The sequence below is a fragment of the Chroicocephalus ridibundus genome, chromosome 24 (assembly GCF_963924245.1).
Source record: "Chroicocephalus ridibundus chromosome 24, bChrRid1.1, whole genome shotgun sequence".
Lineage (NCBI taxonomy): Eukaryota > Metazoa > Chordata > Aves > Charadriiformes > Laridae > Chroicocephalus > Chroicocephalus ridibundus.
Window position 1 is genome coordinate 1,271,165 of NC_086307.1, and position 24,237 is coordinate 1,295,401.

A 24,237-nucleotide genomic window follows, 5' to 3' on the forward strand; every position below is an offset into this window, starting at 1 on the left:
GGGAGTCACCGGCCTGCAGCGGGGGTCGGTGCTGGCACAGCCCCCCCCGCCCCCACCTCCCCGCCCTTCCCCCCCGGTCCCCAGGAACCAGTAGGGCAGACAGAGCAAAGGGAAGCGGCGGCGGGCGTCGGGGAAGGGGTGGGACACCGCTGGGCTGGGGTCAGGGGTCCCGGGGCGAGGCTCATTCTCCCCCCTCCCCGCCCTGGGGCAGTGCAATTACCCTAATTGCCCCGGCTGCCCCCCCCCTCCGCCCCCCCGCCCCCCCCCGGCAGCACCGTGTGGGCAGAGCCGAAAGGTGCTTAGGGCCAAGCGGGGTCAAGCGGGGCCGCGGGTGCTAATCCCCGCACCCGTGGGTGCTCAGCCGGCCGGGGGTGGGCAGGACGCCGGGGTCCCCCGCCTGCACCCCAATGGGCACCTGCACCCCTCCCACCTCTCTGTCCCGGCATCACGTCCTGCCCGCCGGCCCCGCAGTGGTGCCCCAGAGATGGTGAGTGTTATCTCCAGGTGTGGGGGGGCCAGGCTGGGGGGGGGGCAGGGGGACCGTGGAGCTTGCGGGGGGAGCAGGGGGGGGCTGCAGGTCAGGGAGTCTCGGGCTGTGGGGCTGGGGAGCAGGGAATATGGGGTGGGGGGGCTTGCGGGCCTTGGAATGGGGCTGGGAGCCACAGGGCGGTGGGACGGGGATCAGGGGCTGGGGAGGCCGGAGGGCCATGGGATAAGGACCTGGGGCCATGGGGTCGCGGAGCTGAGGCCCCCCCCAGCACCACCCCCCAGCCCCATGCTGTGTGGAGTGAGGAAGCCGCAGCCTCGCTGCTTCCTGCTGCAGCCGCTGCTGGGTTTCCTGCAGGTCCCCAAGCCCTGGCTGCCCCAGCACCCCCAGTCCCCCAAGTTCCCTGTACCCTGGGGCCAGGCATTGCGCCCCCCCCGGCCCGGCACCAGGAGCTGGGGCAACAGATGGTCCCTCCACTACTTGTGGACAGGATTGCCGTGGGGCATTGCCATGGCTGGGGGGGCAATCCATGGCCGTGAGGCACAGCCTGGCCATGGGGCACGACATTGTCTGGTGAGTCCTGGCCCTGCAGGCAGGGTCCCCGCTACCACCCAGGGCACTGCTCGGCCCCATTCCAGCACAGCCTGCGGCCATGCCAGCCATGGGGCGCGGGGCGCGTCCACCCTGACCCCCCGGTCCTGTCCCCGGCAGATGGCGAGGGCCAGGCCGTAGCGTGTCGCCGGTGGTGAGGATGCTGGCAGGGCGGTGGCGGCTGGAGGGGCGGCGGTGGCGGCGCGCTGAGCCGGCCGTGGTGCTCCGCGCCCTCTACAACTACACGTACCGTGCCGAGGACGGGCGGCACGTGGCCATGGCTGCTGGCGAGCAGTTCCTGCTGCTCCACAAAGCCAACGAGGACTGGTGGCAGGTGAGACGGGCCAGCGAGCCCCGCTGGGCTCGGCCCTTCTTTGTCCCTGCTACCTACGTGGCTGAGCTGGACCCTGGTGACAGCGGGAGACGGAACACGCTGCCCCCCAGCCAGCCTGCAGGGTCGGGTGAGCAAAGCGGGGGGGCACAGGGCCATGGGGCAGGGAGACACAGGGTGGCAGGACACTGGGAGAGCAGAGCCATGGGATCTGAGGTGGGGGCAAGGGGTTGGGGGCATTAGGGGCATAGGATGAGGGGACACACCCCAGGGAGTCCTGGGCTGTGGGTCTGGGTGCACAAGGCTGGGGGAATATCGGGGCTGGGGGCACAGGATAAGGGGACAGCGGGGGGACAGGGCTGGGAGACACCCAGGAGGGACGACGGGGGGCCAAAGGGCTGGGAGCGCAGGAGGTAGAAGGGGCACAGGGCTGCAGGCACTGGGAGGCACCAGGGACATGGGGCTGGGGGTACTGGGGGCAGGGGGACACTGGGGAAAAGAGGGTTGGGGCCCAGTGCGGGGGGGGGGTCACCTGCAGCCCAGAGCATCATTTCGGGTGGGTGGGTACCCCCATCTCTCCCCCCAGGCCTGCCACCACAGTACCGCTCACTGGAGGACCTGCGTGTCCCCCCCCCGGCCCGGCCCCAGGAGGCCACGCTGGCCCCCACCCGCTGCACCAGCACCAGCCAGCTGGCAGAGGGGGCCCTGCCCGCGCCCCCCCTGGCCCTGCCGCGGTGCCAGTCCCAGCAGGAGCTGGGCACTGGGGTGAGTGGGGGCCAGGTGACCCCAGAGGCCGCCCTGTGCCCCCAGCCCTGCTCCCCTCCCCCAACCTCACCCCCCGCATCGCCCACCTGCACCCCCCAATTTGCCCCCCTGCATCACCTACCTGCACCCCCCATCCTCCCAACTTCGCCCCCCCCCCCCAATCCCCCCAGCACCCCCAACCCCGCCCTCGCTGCCACCGCTTCCTCGTCGCCGTGGGGCAGTGGAGGAAGTGCGGGGGGGGGGGGGGGAAGGTGGGGGGCCGGGGGGGCCGAGCCTCACGCAGCGGGGCCGGGGGGGGACCGGTGCTGCGCAGCCGGGGGCGGCAGGTGGGAGCGGGGTGCCGGGCCCGGCCCGGGGGAGCGGCGCGGGGGGAGCCGGGGGGAGCGGGGTGGTGGTTGGGGGGGGGCGGCAAACGGCTCCGGGGAAGCGATTGCAAAAGCCTGATCCGGACTGGGCAGGGCTGGGGGGGTGCTGGGAGGCAAGGCAAGGGGTCAGTGCTGGGGGGCTTGGTGGGGGCTGGGGGGCAGGGCAAGGGGACTCTGGGGGGAGCTGGGGGGCCTGGGAGGGCAGGGCAAGGGGGCGCTGCTGGGGGGCTTGGGGGGTTGGGGGGTAAGGTAAGGGGGCACTGGAGGGGTGGGGGGCAGAGCAGGGGGGCACTAGGGGGGCTGGGCAGGGTGAGGGGGGGGGCAGGGCATGCGAGGCACAGCGGCGGGCTGGGGGTGCGCTGTGGGCATCGTCCATATGCCCCCCCCCCCCCCCAGGTCCCCCCCCTGGGATCCGCCATGATCTACTGCAACCTTGAGGAGCTGCAGAGGGTGGGGGGCCAGGCCGACCCCCCCGTGCCAGCCGGCCCCCCCCTCCAGGTTTTGGGGGCCTGGGAGCGTCACCTGGACCCCAACACCGGCCGTTGCTTCTTCTACAACCCCCAAACTGGCGCGGCCTCCTGGAAGCCCCCCCGGCGGCACCGGGAGGCGGTGATCATGGGGGGCAGTGGGGGAGTTGGGGGGGAATACTGGGACCCCGCCAGCCTCTCCCCAGCTATCTCTACACCCCCCCATCCCTCCCTCCCCCCCCATATCCCCAGTGTCCCCCCTGCTCCCCCATGTCTCCCCACCAAAGCGCATGCATCGTGCCCCCATGGCCCCTGACGTTCACTATATCCTCTTCACTTCGCCCCCCCCCAGCGGCCCCCGTGATTCCTCGATTCTCCCAAACTATTCCCCCAATATCTTCCCTCCCATCCCTTCCGCGTGGCCCCCCCCCCGCCGCCATCCCGTGTGGTCCAGGTCCCCCTCACTGCCCCGCTTGTCCCTGGCACAGCCCCGCTGGGCTGCTGGCAGTTAGTGCCAGCGCTAATTGCGGGGGGGAGGGGGTGAGACGGGGGGACAGTCCTGTGGGTCCTGGCCATGACATCCCCTGAAGCTGATCCATGTCCTCTGTGTCCCCTGCAGGGCCTGCCCCCCCCCGCCGAGCCCCCCAGGACTACGGCACGCTGGAGCTCCAGGGATGCCGGGGTCCCCGGTGGCACCGTGAGCTGGGGGACAGGGAGGGGGACGGGGCGGGAACTGGAGAGGAGGGAGGCTGGGGGGGGGGCACGGGAGGGGGTCAAAGCATGGATAGGTAATGGGGGGCACTGGGAAGGGTATGACGGGACGTCAGGGAGGACCCAGGCTGTGCCACCCACGCTGTCCCCTCCCCACTGCAGGTGACCCACGGCCAGACCCTTGCCCAGCACAGCTTGGAGGAGCGGCCAGCTGCCCCCCCAGCTGCCCCCCCATCCTGCACCCCCGCCCTCCCCACCGTGAGTTACCCCAGGGCCAGGGAGGGCCGGGGGGGTGGCGCGGGGTGGGTGGGGGCAGTGCTGACCCTGTCCCCGCAGGAGGTGCAGAAGGCCGGGCAGCTCAACAGGACCAAGATCGCTGAGGGGGGCAGGAAGCTCAGGTGGGGGACGGGGACGGGGGGGGGGAAGGAGGGGGGGGAATGTGCCAGGCTGGGGTCCCTGGGGGGGGTCAATCCTGGTGCCAGGCTGGGGTCCTGGGGGAGGGGAGGGGGGGGCGATTCTGGTGCAGGGGACTGTGACAGATTGGGGTGCTGGGGGGGGGGGGTCGTGGTGCAATGGGCTGTGCCAGGTGGGGGGCCGGGGCGGGGCGGGTGCAGGGGACTGTGCCAGGTTGGGGTGCTAGGGGGGCTTCGGGTGCCGGGGGGGGGCTTCAGGTGCTGGGGGCGGGGCTGGGGTCCCTGGGGGGGTTCTGGTGTAGGGGTTTCTGCCAAGCTGAGGGGACTAATCCAATCGGGGGGGGGTAATTTATGCCAGGGGGGCTGTGCCAGCTCAGGGGGGGCCTTCCAGCCTGGGGGGGCCATGCCAGCCTGGTCCACGGCTCTTCACAGCTGAGGGGCTCCAGACAAGCAATGTCCCTGGCACAAAAAGGCCCTTTTGGCTGTGCCAGTCTCGGGGGGGGGGGGGGCGGGACGGACACGACGAAGGATCTGAGGCGCTGCCAGTGCCCAGATGGTGCCCGGGGCCTGTGTGGGGCTCTGCTGGGGTGGGGGGAGGGGGGGGAGACAACGACACCCAAGCCTGACCCCAGTCCTGGCTGGGGGAGGAGTTGGGGATGCCCCTCACCTGCTGCCCCCAGGAAGAGCTGGGGGGTCTCCTGGGTGGTTCTGGCCGGGAACAGCCTCATCTTCTACAAGGAACCCAAGGGACCGGCACCCACTGCCTGGGTGAGTGGGGGTCAGGGGGGTGCTGGGGCAGCGGGGGGGGTGTCGGAGCATCGGGATGTATGCGGGGGGTGGGGGAGGGGACGACAGCGGGTGGAGAGGGCTGTGGAAGAATACGGGGTGCTGTGTGTGGAGACACAAGGGGGATGGGGTGATGGCCGGTGCCCCCCCCCCCCAGTGCCCTGCCAGCAGCCGCCCTGAGAGCAGCGTGGACTTGCGGGGGGCTGCCCTGGATTGGGCCCGCGACCTCTCCAGCAAGAAGAACGTCCTCCACGTGAGTGGGGGGGGACCCCGGGCTGGGCACGTGGGGATGCCCAAAGTGCAGAGCCCAGGGGCCACGGGGGGGGGGGGGTCTCCGTAACAGTCCAAGGGTCACAGAGATCACCCGAAATGCAGCCCACAGAGAAGGGGACCCCACAGCCCAGCACGTACCAGAACCCCCAAAATGGGACGGGGTGGTGTAGGGAACCCCCTTGGGTTAGGGGCACCTCTGGAGCCCCCCACTGAGGGGGGGAGCAGGGCACCCCTGGAGTGCCTGGGTCCTCCTGGCCCCTGTAGGGGTTCCCTGGGGGTCCCTGCACCCCCCCACATCTTGCTGCCCCCCCGCCAGCTCCGCACTGTGACAGGCAATGAGTTCCTGCTGCAGTCGGACCAAGAGGCCACCATCCAGGAGTGGGCCCGGGCCATCCGGGGGGTCATCCACCGGCTGGTGAGTGCCTGGAGGGGGGCCGGGGAGTGCCCCGTGGTTGCCCCCAGCCCCACATCGTCAACTGTCCCCTGTCCATCCCTCAGGATCTGGAGAACCCCATGGACATGCCTGCGGGGTGGCTGCGCCGGGGGGACATTGGGGACCTGGCGGAGCTCAGCGGGGACGAGGACGAGCTGCTGCGGGTCACTGAGGGAGCCGGGGCTCCAGGTGGGGTTGGGGGGCGGGGAGGGTGGAGAGGGGGGTGAGCAGGCCTCAGGGCTGCCATGACCGTGACCGTATCGGGGCCTGCTGTGCCCCCAGGTGCCCCCCACACCCCCGACGCCTCGGAGAAGAAGCGGGTGAAGAGCAAGCTGAGGCGCTTCATCGTCAAGCGGCCCCCGCTCCAGAGCCTGCAGGAGAAGGGGCTCATCCGAGGTGAGGCTCCCCCCACCAAGACCCACCGTGCCCTCAGAACCTTCCCCCCCCGCCCCCCCCCCCACCAGCCCTCCCATATCCTCCCTCTGCCCCCAAAGTGGGAGAGGAAGGGGGGGGCTGAGTGCTCCATTGAGCCTTGGCTGCCTGTCCCCGGTGCGTCCTGGTGCCCTCCTCCCTTCTCCCACCCTCCCAGTGTCCCTGCCCTTGGTCCCAGTGTCCTTCCCAAATCCCAGCATCCCCTCCTGGTCCCTCTCCCCGTCCTGACCCCAGTGTCTACCATCTCCCCCCTCCCAGTCCCAGAATACCCCCCCCTCAGTCCCTGTGCACCCACCAGTCCAGTGTCTCCCTCCAGTCCAGCATCCCTTCCCGGTCCCAGTGCCTTCTCGCAGCCCAGGTGTCCTCCCTGCCCTCACCACCACCCTCCCGGAGCCCAGCATTCCCTCCCTATACCCCTCCCCAGTCCCATTTGCCCCCCTGCCAAGTCCCAGTGCTCTCCCATCCCAGTTTGCCCCAGCGCTGCCCTCTCCCAGACCAGGTTTTCGGGTGCCGCCTGGATGCCCTGTGCCAGCGGGAGAGCACCACTGTGCCCCGCTTCGTCCGGCTCTGTGTGGAGGCTGTCGAGGAGAGAGGTAGGGTCTTCCCAGCCGGCATGGCCCTCCCAGCTGGCACCGGTTTCCCCCACCATGTCTCGCCCCCCTCATTGTCCCCAGGCCTTGACGTTGATGGGATCTACCGGGTCAACGGGAACCTGTCTGTGATCCAGAAGCTGCGTTTTGCCGTGGACCGGGGTGAGGGGACCAAAGGGTCAGAGGATGGGGATGTTGGGGAGGAGACGGGAACTGCGTTGGAGCACACGCCCAAGGGTGGGTTAAGGTGGCTTCTTCCCCCGTGAACCCTCCTTTGTCCCCGCAGAGCGAGCTGTGACCTCAGACGGGCGCTATGTCTTCCCCGAGCAGCTGTCCCAAGGTCAGCCGGGGTGGCCGGGCAGGGGGTGGCCCTGGCAGCGCTGGGGCCTTGGGGGGCCCGGGCACAAGCTGACCTCCTCCGTTCCTCCCAGAGGAGCGGCTCAGCCTGGCAGACCCCGAGTGGAGCGATGTCCACGTGGTGACCGGTGCCCTCAAGCTCTTCTTCCGGGAGCTGCCCGAGCCCTTAGTGCCCTACGGGCTCTTTGACTCCTTCATTGAAGCTGTCAGTAAGTGCCCCCCCCAACCCTGCAGCGCTCCCCGTGGGCATCCCCAGGCTATGGGTGCTGGGGGGCACCATGTCTGACTGCTGTGCCTCCTCCCTAGAGCTGCCGGACCCCCAGGAGCAGGTGGAGCGGGTGGCTGAGCTGGTGCAGAGCCTGCCCCCCCCTAACTATGCCACCCTCCGCTACCTCCTGGCTCACCTCTGCCGGTAAGGGGAGGGCTGCTCCCGGGCTGGGGGCGGCTGTGGGGTGGCCTTAGAGCTGCCCCACAGGTGGGTGGGCTATGGGGTAACTGGGGGGGGAGAGTCTCGGGGAGGGACAGCAGGGGGAGGGGGAGCAGGATTGGCGCCTGCCAGAGTGATGGAGCCCCCGGCGCGTGGACCCCCTGGGGTGAGGGAGGGAGGAGCGGGGCTGGATGGGGTGCGTGGCACCACCCCGAAATCCTGCGCGTCCCCAGGGTGATGGAGCGGGTAGACGTCAACCGCATGACGCGCCAGAACATCGGCATCGTGTTCGGGCCAACGCTGCTGCGGCCGGAGCGGGAGCCGGGCAGCCTGGCAGCGGGCATGGCCCAGCAGAACCAGGCTGTGGAACTGCTGCTGGCACACTTTGACCGCATCTTCCCCGCGCCCCCCTGAGCCTGCCCCCCTCTCCCCCCCCCCTCCCCCCCCGGCGAAGTCAGGCGTTCTGGCTGCCGGTGCCGCTTCCTACCCGCCCCCCGCCGAAGTCCTCTGTGCCCCGTGTACCTTTCACTCTGCAGTAAACAGGCGCCTTCCCTGAGACCGGCAGCACCTCCTGCTCCCAGCAGGGCTGGGGGGGTCTGAGCGCTGAGAGCCACCCACCTCCCGCCCCAGGGAACATCGTCATCCAGGCACATGGCAGCCCCCTTCCCTCTGCCCCCCGCCGTGCCCGTACACCTCCCCAAGGCCGTTACGCTTCTGATTTATTTCCACCATTCATTAAATACATATCTGTTGCCATCAGACACACACACACACCCCCCAGGAAAGGCCCCCACCACAACCAGTGTCAGGGCAGGATCTGTCCCTGCCGGGGCTGGGGGGGTCTCTCCGAGGGGTGCCCTCACCCCGCTGCAGCCACCACCAGCCCCTGCAGACCCCAGGGTGGCCGGCACCACCGGGTCCTGCCAGCAGCGGATACGGGAGCTGTCGCAGCGCCCTGTCGAGGTCACCGTCCCCCTGGGCCTCCCAGTGGCGCCCAGCCCCCCCCCACCCCGTGCCCCCCAGTTGCCCGGTTCCCATCCCAGTGTGCCCTCAGCACCCGGTGCCACCACCTGCTGCGTCTGCACTCTCCCGGTGCCCTTCCAGCTCCCCGGTGCCTCCAAGACTCCTGCTCACCGGTTGCAGCAGCCACTCCCGGTTCCCGGGCAGCAGCGCCCACTGGATCCGTCCTTGGTGGGAGGTGGAGGGCGGCAGGGCCCCAGAGCTCCGGGCGAGAAGGGCGGACACGGGAGACTTGGAAGGCACAGGACCTGAGGGGGCACAGCCCTCAGGGGGCCACCAAGGACTGATCCAGGGGCTCGTCAGGGCCTGGGAGGGACCCGCTGGTGCCCAGGGGATGTCCCTGGCGTGGCAGGGCAGCCCCCCGCCCAGGCATGCCGGTGCCAGGGTCCCATCCCGGGCTGGGTGGGTGTCCCAGAGGGTGGTGGGTGTCCCAGGACAGGTGTGCGGGCGGCGGGGTGGAGGAGCTGGAGCGGGAGAAGCATTTCTGGCAGGCAGCGGAGTGGTGGAGCTGTTTGCGCCGGGGGAGAGGGGTTCAGAGGCAGCGGGTGGGGGCTGGGGGCTGGCCAAGGGGGGGATGGTGACCCCCAAAGGATGTAGGAGATGGGGCTTTTTAGGGAGCAAAGGGCCTCGTGCTGTGAGGCTCCCCCGGGCGCAGCGTGATGGAAGGGGGGGGATGCGGAGGTGACGGATGCGCAGGGTGGGGGTGATGCGGGCTCCCCACTGCGGATGTGCAGGTGGTGCCAGGACTTTTCCCACACCAGGCACAGGGGAAGCGTTGCCCCGTCCTTCCACGCTCCCCGCCAGCAATGAGGCAGCAGCTCAGAGCCCCCTCAGACACCCCCCAACACACACACAGCTCCCCTAGCCCCGCACCCCCCCCGGCAGACCGGGGCACCCCTTCCTCAAAGACCTTGGGGTGCTGAGAGTAGGGCTCTGCCCGGGGCAACACGGGGTGCTGGGAGGACCGTGACCTGGTTTGGCTCGTTCTCGGTGGCGTCGTCGGGAGCCAAAGCTGGAGCAGGAGAAGGCGGCAGGTGGCGAGGGTTGGAGATGGACAGCCAGCCCCAACCCCCAGCACCTAAACCCCTGGGCACCCCCTGATACCTCCTCCCCCTGCTGCCCCAGCCCCCGTCGCAGGGAGGAGCACCCCTGGATCCCTCCGGGTGACACAGCGGGTAGAGCTCAAGCTCCTGTATCCAGCCCCATCTGCAGGTGAGAAAATACCCAAGGCCAACGGCCCCCACTACCAGGGGACCCCATGCTGGTGGGGTGACACTTTGGGTCGTGGGGGGCAGCCATGCCCCCTTATCCCCACAGGCAAAGAGCGCTCCAGGGACTTGGACCTTGGGCTGGAGGTCGCCTGGGACACCGGATACAGCGAAGGGGTGTGAAAAGTTGGGACAAGACCCTCTCCCCCCACCTTCCCCCCCCACACAGGGACACTCAGGGACATCCATGCAAATGTGCCCCAGCGCCCCGCTCACCCGCGTCTGGTGCGCCCACCCGCTCCCGCTGTCGGCATAGACCCGGCTGTGCTCACACGCGTGTGGTCCCGTGCTGCCAGCTTTGCGCACCCTCGTTCAGTTTAAAACCACGTTTGTGGCTTCTCTCCCCGTTCCTGGGCTGGGTCAGGACTCGCAAAGGGCTGAGCAGCAGCGGGGTCGCAGAATCACAGGATGGTTCGGGTGGGAAAGGACCATAAAGATGATCCATTTCCAACCCCCCTGCCCTGGGCAGGGACACCTCCCCCAGCCCAGGTTGCTCCAAGCCCCGTCCAACCTGGCCTTGAACCCCTCCAGGGATGGGGCAGCCACAGCTTCTCTGGGCAACCTGGGCCAGGGGCTCACCCCCCTCACAGCCAAGGATTTCTTCCCGATATCCCATCTAAATCTCCCCTCTTCCAGTGTAAAACCCTTCCCCCTCGTCCCATGGCTCCCCTCCCTGCTCCAGAGTCCCTCCCCAGCTTTCCTGGAGCCCCTTGAGGGACTGGAAGGTCTCCCTGGAGCCTTCTCTTCTCCAGGCTGAACCCCCCCCAGCTCTCTCAGCCTGTCCCCACAGCAGAGGGGCTCCAGCCCCCCCAGCATCTCCGGGGCCTCCTTTGGCCCTGCTCCAACAGCTCCGTGTCCTTCTGCTGTTGGTGCCCCAGAGCTGCAGGCAGCACTGCAGGGGGGTCTCACAGAGCGGAGCAGAGGGACAGAATCCCCCCCTCGCCCCCCTGCCCACGCTGCCAGGGATGCAGCCCAGGCTGCGGGGGGGGGGGTTCTGGGCTGCCAGCGCACGTTGCCGGGTTGTGTCGAGCTTCTCACCCACCGACACCCCCAAGTCCTTCTCCTCAGGGCCGCTCTCCAGCCATTCTCCGCCCAGCCGGGGTTTGTGCTTTGTGATGGCCCCGGCCCACGTGCAGGACGTCTCCGTGGGCACGGAGGTAAAACCACAGGGTACCTTGTGGTGTGTTCAGTCTCTCTCAAGTTGGTCTCGTAGGAGGGCGTCTTGTCCTAATGGCTGCAACGTGGGCCCATGCAGGGGAAGAGCGGGATCTCATCTCCATCCTGGACAGTTTACCAGACAGTTTTTCAAATAATTTCTCCATTTTCTCGGTCCTTTTTTTCTACGGCTGCAACAATGGGGGGACGAGAGAGACTGCCGTTATAACTGCCGTACGCTGTTACCCACTTCATTTTCAGTTGGCGCATCGGCAGCGGATCCTCCCCAAACCGGTGTTGCCAACGCGTGGGAATACATTGATGGCGCGCTCTGCGCAGAATTCCGCGACGTAGGTCGTTTGCACGGCGCTTCGTCAGGGTCTGCGCCCGCTTGCCAGTCACCGTAAATCACCTCTTGCACAACCGCTTCTCTCGGGCACTTCATACCTTTCTCCACCGTGGTCTGTTTGCTTGGGCGGCATTTGGTATCGTCCATAAAGGGATACCTGCACCTTACGGCTGACACGAGTCGCCTCCAGAGACTGAGACCGTATGGCTTTCTCCCAAGCTCTTTATCGATGCCTCTGTCTCTCGCCAGGTTTCCCAACCGCTTGGTGTCTCTACCACCCAAGTCTACGGCATCAGCCCCGTTACCCCGGCAGGAGAACAACCAGGTAACATCTCACCTTCATGACGGCTGAAGTCCTTTCTCATGTTTTGCAAGTCCTTCCTAGGTAAGGCTTGAATGGTTGATTACCTCTGTGTCTGATTCCTCCTCCTCCTCCTCTGTTGACGCTACCTGAGAAGGACCCTTCCCAGATCTGCTTTGGGAGGACCTTCTGTCTGATCTGCTTGAGTAGGACCCTCCCTCTCACCTTCATCGGAAGAGCTCTCTCCCACGTGATCTGACTTGAACCGGTCTTTGCTATGAGGGGAAGGGACACGGCTTGCACCACTACGGATGGAGCTGGGGTAGTGGCAGCGGTCGTTGTCGGGCTTGGAGTAGCGGCGGTACGTGTTGTAATACACCTACTCCTGCACCAGTGTTTAATATGAATCCACCCCTGAAACGCATTCAAGAGGATCATAGAATCAGAGAATCAGAGAATCATAGAATCATAGGGTTGGAAGGGACCTCTGGAGATCATCTAGTCCAACCCCCCCTGCCAGAGCAGGGTCACCTAGAGCAGGTTACACAGGAACACGTCCAGGTGGGTTTTGAATGTCTCCAGAGTTGGAGACTCCACCACCTCTCTGGGCAGCCTGTTCCAGTGCTCTGCCACCCTCAGGGTAAAGAAGTTCCTCCTCATGTTTAGGTGGAACTTCCTATGTTCAAGTTTGTGCCCATTGCCTCTTGTCCTGTCCCCGGGCACCACTGAAAAGAGCCTGGCCCCATCCTCCTGACACCCACCCTTTAAGTATTTATAAGTGTTGATAAGGTCCCCCCTCAGCCGTCTTTTCTCCAGACTGAAGAGACCCAAATCCCTCAGCCTTTTCTCATAAGAGAGATGTTCCAGTCCTCTGATCATCTTTGTAGCTCTCTGCTGCACCCTTTCCAGCAGTTCCCTGTCCCTCTTGAACCGGGGAGCCCAGAACTGGACCCAGTACTCCAGGTGCAGCCTCACCAAGGCAGAGTAGAGGGGGAGGATGACCTCCCTTGACCTGCTGGCCACACTCTTCTTGATGCACCCCAGGATGCCATTGGCCTTCTTGGCCACAAGGGCACATTGCTGACTCATGGTCATCCTGTTGTCCACCAGGACTCCCAGGTCTCTTTCCACAGAGCTGCTCTCCAGCAGGTCAGCCCCCAACCTGTCCTGGTGCATGGGGTTGTTCCTCCCCAGGTGCAGCACCCTACACTTGCCCTTTTTGAACTTCATAAGGTTTCTCTCTGCCCAGATCTCCAACCTGTCCAGGTCTCTCTGTATGGCGGCACAGCCTTCCGGTGTGTCAGCCACCCCACCCAGCTTGGTGTCATCAGCAAACTTGCTGAGGGTGCACTCTATCCCCTCATCCAGGTCATTGATGAATATATTGAACAGGACTGGACCCAGTACTGACCCCTGGGGAACACCACTCGTCACTGGTCTCCAACTAGACTCTGTGCCCCTAATCACAACCCTCTGAGCTCTATCTTTCAACCAGTTTTCTATCCACCCCACTGTCCATTCATCTAACCCACACTTCCTAAGCTTCCCTATGAGGATGCTGTGGGAGACCGTGTCAAACGCCTTGCTTAAGTCAAGGTAGACCACATCTACCGCCCTCCCCTCATCTATCCATCTAGTCATGCCATCATAGAAGGCTATCAGATTAGTCAGACATGATTTCCCCTTGGTGAATCCATGCTGAGTACTTCTGATAGCTTTCCTTTCCTCCACGTGCCTTGAGATGACACCCAGAACGAGCTGTTCCATCATCTTTCCAGGGATGGAGGTGAGGCTGACCGGCCTGTAGTTCCCCGGCTCTTCCTTTTTGCCTTTCTTGAAGACTGGAGTGACATTGGCTTTCCTCCAGTCCCCAGGCACCTCGCCTGTTCTCCAGGACTTTTCAAAGATGATGGAGAGCGGCCCAGCAATGACTTCTGCCAGCTCCTTCAGCACTCTCGGGTGCATCCCATCAGGGCCCATGGACTTGTGAATATCTAGATGATGATACGCTATTCCTTGTCTAGATGATGAATCTATAATAAAATCATGATTCGGTGGTAACGGTCATTCCCACAGTCCCCAAACTCTGGTAACAGAGCCAGCTTGGCGTAAAAGGGAGAAGGTAAAATCGAAGGTGTCGCTGGTGACAGGATCCATTAGGTGGCGACCGAGGTGTGCAGGTAAAGGCCTTGCCCAAATCATCCCGGCGTAAATTCGGTGTTAAGCACCATCGGAAAACATCCCGTTTTCGCCCAGCGCTCAGAGCCGAGCCACTGCAAATAAACACAAGGAACAAATGAATAATAACCCAACACACACTGCAGGTCGGGCAACGTCGCGTCAACCGACTTGACACAAGAGTCCATAAAGGCACAGTACGATATTCCGCTGAAGAACGACATGATGTGAGCTGTCTGGTTTAATTTCCAGCCCCTCAAGACTCTCAAAGGGAAAAAAACCTGGATACTCTCTCAACTGAGCAGGCTGGAATTTGAACTATCCGGGCGATCTTTCAGAGCCCCAGTCGTGCCAACGTTGGATGCCAGTACATCTGCCAAGGTTTAGGCTGGTCTGGCCACTAAATGAATTGACGGATTTTTTCTCTATTAACCTCTCTCCCTTCCTCAGAAGAAGGGAGGGAGAGAGAATAAGGGAGAGAGAAACTTATGGGCTGAAAAAAAAAAACCTAAAAAAACCCCAAACAACTTTAATGAAATATTAACAATAAAAAGAAGATATAATAATATTAATAAGAAAAATAATTAAATATACACAAATACAGACAAAACCAATCTTGAGCTCCCAGGATGATGATCACATCACTGGCCAGAGCTGGGACTGGACTCAGCAACAGGCAGGAACCGGATTCAAGAGCCGGATTCAGAAACGCGCGGATCGGGATCAAAGGCAGACAAACAGACAGGGTCCTCCTGGGATGCCGGCCGTTGAAGGAAGAGGCTGACCCTTTGATCCCTCAGCTTTTGTTCTGAGCAGGGGGCAGACGGGATGGAACACCCCCTTGGCCAGTTTTGGGTCCCCTGCCCTGCCCCCTCCTCCCCGCAGGTGCTTTTCCGCTTCCGACCCTCCAACGGGGCAAACAACAATGTGAGCTGACCTTGGGTGTTCCAGCACTAAGTAGGAGCCTCTCTCCACGCCATTCCTTGGTGTTCACTATAAACACGAGACGTTATCGCTGCCAGAAGCAGACACTGTCTGAAATACATACCCTTAGGGTCCCGCGCCTGGGGAGGAACAACCCCCCCACAGCGGGACAGGTTGGGGGGTGACCTGCTGGAGAGCAGCTCTGTGGAGAGAGACCTGGGAGTCCTGGGGGACGATGGGATGCCCATGAGCCAGCGATGGGCCCTGGTGGCCAAGAAGGCCAATGGCATCCTGGGGGGCATCAAGAAGAGCGTGGCCAGCAGGTGGAGGGAGGTTCATCCTCCCCCTCGGCTCTGCCCTGGGGAGGCCACACCTGGAGCGCTGGGTCCAGTTCTGCGCTCCCCAGGTCAGGAGGGACAGGGAACTGGTGGAGAGGGGACAGCAAAGGGCTGCCGAGATGCTGAGGGGCTGGAACATCTCTCTGATGGAGAAAGGCTGAGGGATTTGGGTCTCTTCAGTCTGGAAAAAAGACGGCTGAGGGGGGACCTTATCAACGCTTCTAAATACTGAAAGGGGGGGTGTCAGGAGGATGGGGCCAGGCTCTTCTCAGTGGTGCCCGGGGACAGGACAAGGGACAACGGGCACAAACTTGAGCATGGGAAGTTCCACCTAAACATGAGGAGGAACTTCTTTGCTGTGGGGGTGTCGGAGCCCTGGCACAGGCTGCCCAGAGAGGTGGGGGAGTCTCCGTCTCCAGAGACATCCCAAACCCGCCTGGACGCGTTCCTGTGCCACCTGCTGTGGGTCACCCTGCTCTGGCCGGGGGTTGGAGGAGATCACAGGTTGTGATCCTGTCACTGATTCTGTGAATAATGTCAGAGAGCGCGGTCAGTTAGAAGAGACTTAACTGAAAAGTAAAATTACTGAAAAGGAAATTGATTTTGTTCTGTCTCAAACCAGGACACCGACGTGTCGAAAGTTCTCAAGCACCAGGCTGAGCTCAGAGCTGGGGCAGCGACGGTGGCCCCCACTTCCCTTTCCAGGGATTACAAGGGGATTACGCCGATACGCCCCTGCTTGCGGTTACAAATTTTTGCTTGTAACGGTAGATGAACTGTCAGGCTGGGTGGAAGCCCTCCCAAGAAGAAAAGCTGACACAGGGTGGGCAGATAAAGCTTTAGTGAAAGGAATTATACCCAGATATGGGGTTCCAGAGTCAACTGAGTCATGGAATCATAGAATCATAGAATCATTTAGGTTGGAAAAGACCCTTGGGATCATCAAGTCCAACCATCATCTCCACTCTACAAAGTTCTCCCTTACACCATATCCCCTAACACCACATCTAAACGAGTCTTAAACACATCCAGGGACGGTGACTCCACCACCGCCCCGGGCAGCCTATTCCAGTGTCCGACCACTCTTTCTGGGAAGAGTCAGACGGAGGGGGCTCGGTTTACAGCCGATATAATCGATCAACTGTACAAATCACTCGGAATAGAAAGAAACCTGCGTACTCCCTATCACCCGCGGTCTTCGGGATGAGTAGAAAGGATGAAGAGAACATTAAAAGAAAAGATAGCGGAAGTGCGTGCGTACACTGGTTCAAAATGTCCAGAAGCATTAAACTTAGTCCTACGGGATGTTCGAAACACTCAGCAGAGATTCTCTTTGGGAGGCACCTGGCTGTCACAGGGACTTACATCCCAACTAAGACGAGCCTATGCGACGAACGTCCGACCAAGTACGTTTTATACACGCAAAAAGGATTTGAAGATAAAAGGGAATACGCCCGACGGCGCCAACCCCCACCATCTGAACTACAGGTACGTGATATACAGCCGCGAGATGAAATCTGAACTAAAGCATGTTCTGGAAAATCAAAACTGCAAGCCAAATGGGAGGGGCCACACACTGCTTTATTGCATTCTCATTTTGCCGCTCAAGTTTTAGGGAAAGAAAATGGGATACGCCGTTCTCGCGTCAAGCGAGTGGTGGATAGACAAACCAGCCGATGGATGACAGATCCGTGAAAATCAACAAAGGACGAAGGGGGATATTTCACTATTCCTCATACTGGTGACTACTACAGCATGGCTAAGCATGAAATTAAAAAGAAAGGATGATCCCGAGTGGTGGAAAAGTGATAAATGCAAAAAGATAATAATCTACTTAGAGTAGATCTGAGGATCCCGGTGAGATCCGAGTTCCCAATTCTTGAAGAACCTGAAGAAGAAACTCTCGTTTTTGTTGTGAATTGAATAAGGCGAATGATTTAACTGTGACAGAGGTAGTCAAAAAATTAGATCTCTTGGTCCCAATGATACCGGCTGCTGTTTAACGCTTGATTTCGGGTGCGGGGTGGCAGTTAATGGTGAAGTTGGCAAAGTAGAAACTACTGTGTCTTGCGAAAGAATAGACTCGGTACCCACCACAGCCCCGCTACCCACCACGATTAACCCAACTTCAACTCCGCTAACACGAGAGGAGTCGATCCCACAAATATGTGAAATGGGACCATGTGCCATCAAATGTGTAGGGCAACAAAACAAATCCTATTTCGTCCCTCGTGGTCGCTGAAACGGGCAGAACTGAGGATACAAGTCAATGTTTCTGCAATTTAACCAATCTACTCGCCATTCCCGAGCACATCCTATGTGGGTCGGTTCGCATGAGCGAACCTTTGCCCCTCCAAGGCGAACAAAAAAGAGATGCAACTGGTATCGTAGGGCCAGCGCCGGGAGCCTTAAATCGCAGAAATGCTGAAGGGCTTGTGAAAAAACGGAGCACAAAGTGCAAGCGACGCAAGCAAATTAGAAGACCCGTTGCGGTCCTCTCTCTTAGTGTTAGGGTCTGACCAACAGCTTGTGTCTGATGGGAGAAAATTAATTAAAAAGATCACCAGTTAATTGTAGATGCTCTTGGAACAGTCCAAGGCAATGTTTCACCAGCCCTTGGCTGTATCCAAGCTCAGCTGTGGCTGCAGGCGACAATAGCAGCAATTATAAGGGAAGGCGAAGGAGGCATTTTACCCGCTGAGATTCGAAAACTTGGGACAACGCAACCAAATTTGAAAGAGAATTCCAATCCTGGTGTTATTTAGCCGACTTTGCTTCTGACCCCTTCAACAATAGGGCCACCACTTTTGTCTTAACAATCCACAATGCTGCAGCGTGCACCGTACACCCAGTCGTTGCGGTAGGGGAAAATCACAACAAAACCGTACTCTCTACGTCAGAACATAGAGTGTGGGCCCAACAAATTGGGAAGAAATGGCAAACTGTTGATACAGGTGCGTGTGTGGCACAGGACCGACAAGGATTTGTCTGTGAAAGCAGCACCACCAAAGCCCGAGACATTTAGAATCACAGAATCACAGAACGGTTCAGGTGGGAAGGGACATTAAAGCCCACCCAGTGCCACCCCCTGCCCTGGGCAGGGCCACCTCCCACCAGCCCAGGTTGCTCCAAGCCCCGTCCAACCTGGCCTTGAACCCCTCCAGGGATGGGGCAGCCACAGCTTCTCTGGGCAACCTGGGCCAGGGGCTCACCCCCCTCACAGCCAAGAATTTCTTCCCGATATCCAATCTAAATCTACCGTCTTTCGGTTTGAAACCCTTCCCCCTCATCCTATCATTAGATTCCCTGCTCCAGAGTCCCTCCCCAGCTTTCCTGGAGCCCCTTGAGGGACTGGAAGGAGCTGGAAGGTCTCCCTGGAGCCTTCTCTTCTCCAGGCTGAACCCCCCCAGCTCTCTCAGCCTGTCCCCACAGCAGAGGGGCTCCAGCCCCCCCAGCATCTCCGGGGCCTCCTCTGGACTCACTCCCATGTCCTTCTTGTGCTGAGGGCTCCAGAGCTGGAGGCAGGGCTCCAGGTGGGGTCTCATGAGAGTGGAGCAGAGGTGCAGAATCCCCCCCCCCTCGCTTCTTTTGCTGCAGCCCAGGCTGCAGTTGTCACTGAACAAAAGGTCTGCCATTTTGAGATGAGTCCCCGATGAAAACCCCGAAACTGTAGTTGTATCTGCCGGAAACATTTGTGTCTGTATGAGAAGACTTTGAGGCACTGTACCTGTGGATAACTTCATGGTAGACACAAGTAATCACTCAAATATTTGTATTTGTAGCTTTGGGGTTGGGTTGGAAGGAACCTTTCAAGGTCATCTAGTCCAACCCCCTGCAATGAGCAGGGACATCTTTGACTGGATCGAGTTGCTCAGAGCCCCGTCCTTCAGTACGTTTTAGCCAACAGCGCACGAGAGGAAAGGCCTGATGGCGTCTCCGGCCCCACTTTGAGCAGGTGGATGGACCACAGACCTCCTGAGGAACCTCCAGCTCAAATTGTCCTGCGATCCCGTGAGAACCACCACAGCCGAGTGAGACAGAAACGGAGCTGCTGCCATGTAAGAAAGGCAGGGATTGTTTTTGCAAGGGGGGAAAAGCCGTTTCCCTCAGGGGTGACATGACAAGGGTATGACTGAGACAAAGAGGCTCCAGCAAAGGCTTGTAGAACAATCTCTTATCGCACGGACAAAAGGAAAAACTGATTCATGCCGGATCGGTGACTAGAAGGGCCGTCAAACACTTCACCAGGGCTAATGACATGGAGCAATTTTACCAAAAAGGAAAGAAATAAACTAGTCAGATAATCCCTTTAGGTGTAGCGTCAGGAGAAATAATCAGAGGCAGGACACCCGGGAAGGATTTTAGGTGCTCCTGACAGATTGTGAACCCCGGAGTACCCAACCGTTGGGAAAGAGGGGAGGGAAAATTCGGCCGGGATTAGGAAATAAATAGGCGTGTTTCAAGACTACTCGTTGGTCACCCATTCTCGCGAGAATGTTCAAATAAAATGCACTTCGTAGCATTCACTGCCTGAGCCGTTGTCGTCGGATAAGGAGCGTTTCTCCCATACCGTAACAGGAAAACGCAAGGAATTGCAAGGAATTGTAACTTGCTGCGAGGTGAAACAAGGCACGGTAGGACGGGCTGGGTAAATTGAGATGGATTCGTAGGTAATCAGCCAAAACGGGCAATAGATCAGGACTGCCATCCACCGTGACTGAGCAGTACTGCAGAGGAGGAACGATACGATAGAGGCCAACTGGGAGGTGTTGGAGGTGTTGGAGGGAGCACCAAGAGCCTCTACCACCCCTTCTCCCAGCACCCCAGGCATTCCGCTGCCGGGATTCAAGCCGACCTCTCACAGGGTGATCCTGCGTCTCATGGGAGAAAACTGATGTAAAAACCCCTCGGTTGTAAGAAAGAGCTGCGAGAAGCTTCCCTTGGGACCCCCACCCACACACCCTCTGCCCATTGGCTTGGGAGTTGCACCGCAATTCACCTCCCCCAGGTTGGAGCAGCCTGTTCCTGCTGCTCCCTGGCTGGTGACCAAGTCTTTCTCAAGCCCTGACCTGACTGAGTCTTACACCCTGGGGACCCCCTGGGCTTGACGGCCAGTCCCTCAGCTGTGTCCTCACGGAGACACGAAACGTGACCCAACAGCAACGGAGAACCGATCCTTACTGAGACTTACGACTGTTGACCCCACTGAAGCGTGTCCAGCCCTGGAGTAGTGACGAGGCTTGAGAACCTTCACCCAAGGCGGCGCGTCCAGCTCCACGTACCATCAGGGCTCGCGGCCTTTGCACGTGAAAGCGTCTCCAGCCCTGGTGCTCTGGAGAGACTTGGGGATCATAGAATCATGGACTGTGTTGGGTTGGAAGGGACCTCTAAAGGCCATCTAGTCCAACCCCCCTGCAGTCAGCAGGGACATCTTCAGCTAGATCAGGTCGCTCAGAGCCTCATCCAGCCTGGCCTTGGATGTCTCCAGGGATGGGGCCTCCACCCCCTCTCTGGGCAACCTGGGCCAGTGTCTCACCACCCTCAGTGGAAAGAACTTCTTCCCAATGTCTAATCTAAACTTGCCCTGCTCTAGTTTAAACCATCGCCCCTCATCCTATTGCTCCATGCCCTTCCAAACAGCCCCTCCCCAGCTTTCCTGGAGCCCCTTTAGGGACTGGAAGGGGCTGGAAGGTCTCCCTGGAGCCTTCTCTTCTCCAGGCTGAACCCCCCCAGCTCTCTCAGCCTGTCCCCACAGCAGAGGGGCTCCAGCCCTTGGAACATCTCCGGGGCCTCCTCTGGCCCTGCTCCAACAGGTCCTTGTCCTTCATGTGCTGAGGGCTCCAGAGCTGGACACAGGACTCCAGGTGGGGTCTCCCCCGAGCAGAGCAGAGGGGCAGAATCCCCTCTCTGGATCTGCTGGCCACGGTTCTCCTGATGCGGCCCAGGATGCCATTGGCCTTCTGGGCTGCAAGGACACATTGGTGGCTCACGTCCAGCTTCTCACCCACCAGGACCCCCCCCAAGTCCTTTTCTGCGGGGCTGCTCTCTGTCACATCGTCCCCCAGCAGGTGCAGCCCTGGTGCGTCTGTGGGGCTCAGAGACCTTTGGGTGCAGCAGCGTAGCCGTTACTGGGGCACCGGAGGGATGTGGGGACTCTCGCGTGCAGCGGCTGACCCAGTGCCAGGGCATCGGTGGGGTCTGGAGACGCCTGCACCCAGCAGAGCCCTGAGCTGCCCGTGGGGCTCGGGCACCCATGAACACAGCGGCACGTCCAGCCCTGGCTCACCAGCAGAGCTCAGGAAGGTGTGTCTTTTCTTCCCAGGGCTAAAGGTGAGGCTCGTGACCACTTGCCCTTTGGGCCCCATGCCCAGCTCTGCGGAACTGGCAAAACTCGGTCACCCTCGCACCCAGCCCTGGGACGCCAGGGAGGCTCAGGTGCCCTCACAGACAGCAGAGCAGCCGTGGCCGGTGCAGTGGCAGGGCTCGGAGACCTTGGCACGCAACAGATCGCCCACCCCCAGGGGAGCAGCGAGGCTCAGGAATCCTCACGGTCACCGGCGTCTTCAGCCTGGGGGTACCAGCAAAGCTCGGGGACTCCTCACACAGAGCAGCACACTTTTTCCCAACTCCAGAAAAACAGATGGGGACTGAGAACCAACCCACACGACGGCATGCCTAGCTCCAGCTTTCCGTCGTGGCTCAGGCATCGTCAGGCACGTCCGGCCTCATCCAGCTCCAGGAAAGACCCCCAAGAAGCCTCGGACACAGCAGCGCGTTCGGCCCCAGGGGATCTGCAGGGCTCGGGGCAGGCGCGAAAGCTGTACCGCAGCTGTTCCTGGGGCAGCAGTGGGGCCGGGAGGTCCTCCCACACACCAGCGCGGCCAGCCCCGGAGTACCCGTGCGGCACGGGACCGTTGCAGTCAGCCTGGCAATGAGCCCCTTGGTACCAGCAGGGCTCTGAGAACCCAAGCGCGCATCACCCTTTTCAGCCCAAAGCTCCCAAAGAAGCACGGGAACCCTTGCCCGCAGCAGCACGACAATAACCGGTGTCTTGGGGAGACTTGGAGACCCTTGTCTACAAAAACGGATCCAGCCACGGTGCTCTGGAGAGGTTTGGGGACCTCAGCACACAGCGGGGTGCTCTTGGCTTCCCGGGAGAACTGGCCGGGGCATTTTGGCCGGGGCGGCTGCCTTCTCCCGCGGCTTGCTGGTTTTCACCTTCCTGCAAGGCACGGTGCTGGGCCTCCCGGGGAAGCCCCGCTCCACCACGGAGCAGCTCCAGCGAGAAGTGGCACCTGCGAGCCAGGGTGGCCCCAAGCCCTCCATACCCATCCGGCACAGCTTGGGAAGGGAGAGAGGGCACGGCCTGCTTCAATCCTCCGCCAGTGCCCCCGGGGCTGCCGGTCGACTCTCCCGGTGACACTGGAGCTTTGGTGAGCGACACTGGGCTGCGGAAGCTGGAGCTGGACCATTGGAGGCTTCTCCTTCGAGCCTCAAGCCTGTCCCTTTGCAGCCCAGACCAGGAGCATCCTTCTCCTGAGGGAGAAAGGTCCATTCCCCACTAGTTCCCTTTCCCAGTTCCCTTTCCCAGTTCCCTTTCTATGTTTGTTTCCTGTGCCATCACTCCCTTTTTTTTTTTCGGGGTGGGGGGGGAATACCTCCCTCCCCCATGGCTCTCTTGCATCCTCCCAGATGGGAACCGAGTCCCATCCCATGGCCCTTCCCTATTTTGGGGTGAGAAATAACTTGCGTTTATCCGGCGGGACGTTCTGTGCTCGGCTGCTCCCAGCTTAGCCGGGCCCTCGGCCATCGTGTCGCGTGGGGCTCTCGGGGTTATAGTCCACGGATACCAAAAAAGCCGGCTGTAAAATCCCCCCGCCCTGGGGGCCGATTTGTTCTCTTTGGCGCAAATTTTTTTTGGGGGGAAAAAAAAAAATTAGAACTGCAAATTTGGATGAACCTCAAACGTGTTTGGGCCGGGTGGGTTTCGGGGCTGCGCTGAGCTCTCCCCGGTGCGCGCCCCTCCCCACCTCGTCCCGAAGGCCGGGGGACGCAGACGGGGCGATGCTGCCGCCTTCCTGACAACCGTCAAACCAACCGGCCTGGGCCGTGGAGGCGCGAGGGGATGTGTGGCACCAGGCTGGACTGGGGGAACTGGGAGGGAACGCGTGGGACCCGTCTGGACTGGGGAGGGTGCGCAAGGCCAGACTGGTCCCCATCCCAGTGCATCCCTCATACCAGTGCATCCCTCATCCTGGTTCATCCCCTGGTCCTCATCCCAGTGCATCCCTCATCCCAGTGCATCCCTCATCCCGGTTCATCCCCCAGCTCTCATCCCAGTGCATCCCTCATCCCAGTTCATCCTCTGGTGCTCATCCCAGTGCATCCCCTGGTCCTCATCCCAGTGCATCCCTCATCCCAGTTCATCCTCTGGTGCTCATCCCAGTGCATCCCCTGGTCCTCATCCCAGTGCATCCCTCATCCCAGTTCATCCTCTGGTGCTCATCCCAGTGCATCCCCTGGTCCTCATCCCAGTGCATCCCTCATCCCAGTTCATCCTCTGGTGCTCATCCCAGTGCATCCCTCATCCCGGTTCATTGCCCAGTTCTCATCCCAGTGCATCCCTCATCCTGGTTCATCCCCTGGTCCTCATCCCAGTGCATCCCTCATCCCAGTGCATCCCTCATCCCGGTTCATCGCCCAGCTCTCATCCCAGTGCATCCCTCATCCTGGTTCATCCCCTGGTCCTCATCCCAGTTCAACGCCCAGCTCTCATCCCAGTGCATCCCTCGCCCCACTTCATTGCCCAGTCCCCATCAGGTGCATCCCCCGTCCTGATGCATCCCTAAGTCCTGACATGGCTGGGTCTGGCCGGAGGTCACTCTCTGGGGGGAAAAGGGAGGTGTATCCCGGTTACAGGGGGCACTGCTGTCGGGGGCGGGAGGGTGGTCTCCAGACTCCTGAGTCCCATGGCGGGGCGCCCTCCCCCGCCTTCACTGCTCTGGCGGGACCCCAGCTGCTGGGCACGGTGCTGCGGGAGATCGAAGGGCCCATTATCAGGGGGGCTGGCTGGGGGGTGGGGGGTATTTCATAGAACCATAGGGTGGGAAGGGCCCTCTGGAGATCATCTCCTCCCACCCCCGGCCAGAGCAGGGTCACCAACAGCAGGTGGCACAGGAACGCATCCAGGTGGGGTTGGAATGTCTCCGGAGACGGAGACTCCCCCACCTCTCTGGGCAGCCTGTGCCAGAGCTCTGCCACCCTCACAGCAAAGAA

General features: G+C 61.6%; 1 protein-coding gene across 7 annotated transcripts; it reads left to right on the forward strand.

Annotated features, from left to right (window-relative positions):
• Positions 1 to 48: 48 nt before the first annotated feature.
• On the forward strand, positions 49 to 12,043 carry ARHGAP9 (Rho GTPase activating protein 9). Of its 7 annotated transcripts, none has more exons than XM_063359051.1 (18): positions 49 to 487; positions 845 to 1,060; positions 1,199 to 1,539; positions 1,996 to 2,174; positions 2,936 to 3,148; positions 3,626 to 3,703; positions 3,880 to 4,115; positions 4,811 to 4,898; positions 5,074 to 5,169; positions 5,506 to 5,604; positions 5,688 to 5,811; positions 5,905 to 6,018; positions 6,549 to 6,647; positions 6,729 to 6,806; positions 6,931 to 6,984; positions 7,076 to 7,210; positions 7,308 to 7,413; positions 7,662 to 8,249. In XM_063359051.1, exons 3-18 carry the CDS (start codon positions 1,239 to 1,241, stop codon positions 7,840 to 7,842), a joined length of 2,181 nt encoding a protein of 726 aa, XP_063215121.1. In that variant the 5' UTR covers positions 49 to 487; positions 845 to 1,060; positions 1,199 to 1,238; the 3' UTR covers positions 7,843 to 8,249. The 7 variants fall into 7 exon arrangements, 6 of the variants coding, with proteins under 6 accessions (XP_063215121.1, XP_063215120.1, XP_063215122.1 ...); XM_063359052.1 differs by lacking the exons at positions 49 to 487; positions 7,662 to 8,249 and adding exons at positions 11,470 to 11,545; positions 11,679 to 12,043 and having other exon boundaries at positions 684 to 1,060; XM_063359053.1 differs by lacking the exon at positions 49 to 487 and having other exon boundaries at positions 684 to 1,060; positions 3,880 to 3,975; positions 4,054 to 4,115; positions 7,662 to 8,247.
• Positions 12,044 to 24,237: the final 12,194 nt, after the last annotated feature.

What these genes read in the sequence shown, in the direction of transcription:
- ARHGAP9 (XM_063359051.1), top strand. Translation starts at nt 1,239, where the DNA reads ATGCTGGCAGGGCGGTGGCGGCTGGAGGGGCGGCGGTGGCGGCGCGCT. An exon ending in GCAAGAAGAACGTCCTCCAC is followed by an intron (nt 5,170 to 5,505) that starts GTGAGTGGGGGG and finishes CCCCCCCGCCAG; the next exon opens with CTCCGCACTGTGACAGGCAA. An exon ending in GCGTTTTGCCGTGGACCGGG is followed by an intron (nt 6,807 to 6,930) that starts GTGAGGGGACCA and finishes TTGTCCCCGCAG; the next exon opens with AGCGAGCTGTGACCTCAGAC.